Raw genomic sequence first — 2,185 nt, 5'->3', positions numbered from 1 at the left:
ACGTATATAAACCCGGTTTGAAAAATACATACGCGTGCATAAATAATATGTGTGATTGCCGTCATTGTACACGTTGATAAAGAATATTACGATAGCATCTACATGTACTATAGTAATTTACAAGTATGGTACTATAGTTGCATGTACTTTAGATACTTACAAGTATAGTAAAGTATTGTACTGTAGTACTATACAACTACTGAAGTAACTAAAATTCATGTTGGAGCTTCCAATCCTGACCAGTGCCGAAGTTTCCTTCTTTGAAGTGTATTCGCACAATATTAACTATCAGACACTGGCATGGACATTGCCGACGAATATAAACACCTCTACTAACAAGTATCGAACTTCTCTTCTGCGAAGTGTAATCCTGCAACATTAGCAATCAGACATTAACATAGACATTGTCTGCGAATTCAACCACCTATCATATTATACCAGTACCCAACTTTCCTCCTTCGAAGTGTATGACATTGTCAGACATTGTTTACGAATATAAGCACCTGTCCTAACCAGTACCGAACTTTTCCTTTCTAGATGCACACAGACGGTACGCCGTAGCCCTCATGGGCGACTACCTGCCGGATCCTCTAACAACAGAGCTTGCCCAGCACATAGGGTAGGTACCGCACTTCAATTGTAGGGTTTAGTTAGTACAGTACTGGATATGAACAATAGTGTACGGGCTAGGTCCTCCACTTCAACCTTAGCCTCTGTGTGCTGCTACATAGCTGAGACCGTTGCGGTGCTTGCAAATGGCGGAAGGGGGTGGCTGTCTCCAGTCAATACAAGCTTACCAATTGAACATCACAACGCCATCCTATTGTCCTATAGTCCTATAGCGGACGTATTGGTTCTTCGCTTTGTGCTCCCAGATGTATGAGTGTTTCTGTGGGAGAATAGGCTTCGTGCCTACCATTGAACATCACAGCGTCATCCTATTGTCCTATTGTCTTATAGTTCTATTGTCGTATAGTCGTATAGCGGACGTACTGGTTCATTCGCTTTGTGCTCCAGATGTACGAGTGTTTCTGTGGGAGAATAGGCTTCTGTTTGTTCGCCTACCATTGAACACCACAACGTCATCCTATTGTCCTATTGTCTTATAGTCCTATAGAGGACATACCAGTTCTTTCGCTTTATGCTCCCAGATGTACGAGTGTTTGTGTGGTAGAATAGACTCGTATTTGTTTTGCCAGCGCCATTGCCTTCTCTCCTATTAGGATTGTGTACACTTCAAATTGATCGTGTAAATCATAAGCTCGTCGTCGTGTGGCCGAGTGGTCATTCGAGTGATGTAGTATAGGTTTACCTACCTTGATCAGTATATATGTGCTCGGGTAGTTGAATGTACCAGCATAGCGTACAGGGCTGCTAACTTCGGCCACCTTCTGCACCTAAAGTATCGATATGAATAAGGACGAGGTCGAGGTACCAAGTTTTCATTCGCGTATGTAACCTATCCATATTTAGCTGCCTAGGTCAGTGTACATGATAATTTCCCATCGCTGCTAGTTTTGGCTACCTTATGCACGCAAAGCATCGATATGAAAGGGACAAGAACAAGCCACCAAGTTATCGTTCGAGTATTGCAGTCTATGTCTACCTGCCTAGAGCAGTGTATGTACTAACCTGCCATCACTGCTAACTTCTATTTTTACCTTCTGCACCTAAAGCATCGATATGAAAAAGCACGAGGTCAGGGCAAAGTCAGTGACAGCCATTGAGAAAGACGAGAAATCAATACGTGGAAAAAGTGCCGAGGGTGTCAAGCAAACGGGAGGAGATAACCCAACCGCAGACTATACTAAACTCAACAGCAAAGCGACTACAGCGAAGGTAGTTCTTTGGTTTCTATTCTTTTTATACACGCTGTGCTTGTTGAATAGGGCTAGGAGTATTGTATACGAAATATGCACGTGTTGGTTTGTGTGGAAGTCTTGAGTCTTGCGCAATAGCAGTGCAAGCACTAGCATTCCGAGAACCTACTTCGCCTACAAACATTGGGATGTCTGTATACATGTGCGCAATTATGTATGTATTCATTTAAAAACATATATGTATATGAATTTACATATCTGTCTGTGTACGTGTGTTTCGGATATATGTATGTGGAAAAATTGCAGTGTATTGTTCTTTCGCGTTATATACACATTAACTCACAAATCTATGAATATATATAACT

The 2,185-nt window shown here is 41.9% G+C and overlaps 1 protein-coding gene across 1 annotated transcript in view; it reads left to right on the top strand.

Moving 5' to 3' along the window:
* Nucleotides 1–217: 217 nt before the first annotated feature.
* SARC_11538 (hypothetical protein) overlaps nucleotides 218–2,185 on the top strand; it is a gene marked incomplete at its 5' end in the record, with an annotated part of 3,161 nt that continues 1,193 nt past the window's right edge. The window contains 3 exons of the mRNA XM_014294373.1: nucleotides 218–339; nucleotides 548–619; nucleotides 1,677–1,839. Coding sequence (XP_014149848.1) covers nucleotides 218–339; nucleotides 548–619; nucleotides 1,677–1,839 — 357 coding nt within the window. The remainder of the gene's footprint in view (nucleotides 340–547; nucleotides 620–1,676; nucleotides 1,840–2,185) is intronic.

The sequence above is a fragment of the Sphaeroforma arctica genome, assembly GCF_001186125.1.
Source record: "Sphaeroforma arctica JP610 unplaced genomic scaffold supercont1.1741, whole genome shotgun sequence".
NCBI classification, from domain to species: domain Eukaryota; class Ichthyosporea; order Ichthyophonida; genus Sphaeroforma; species Sphaeroforma arctica.
This window is presented reverse-complemented; position numbering and strand designations above follow the sequence as displayed.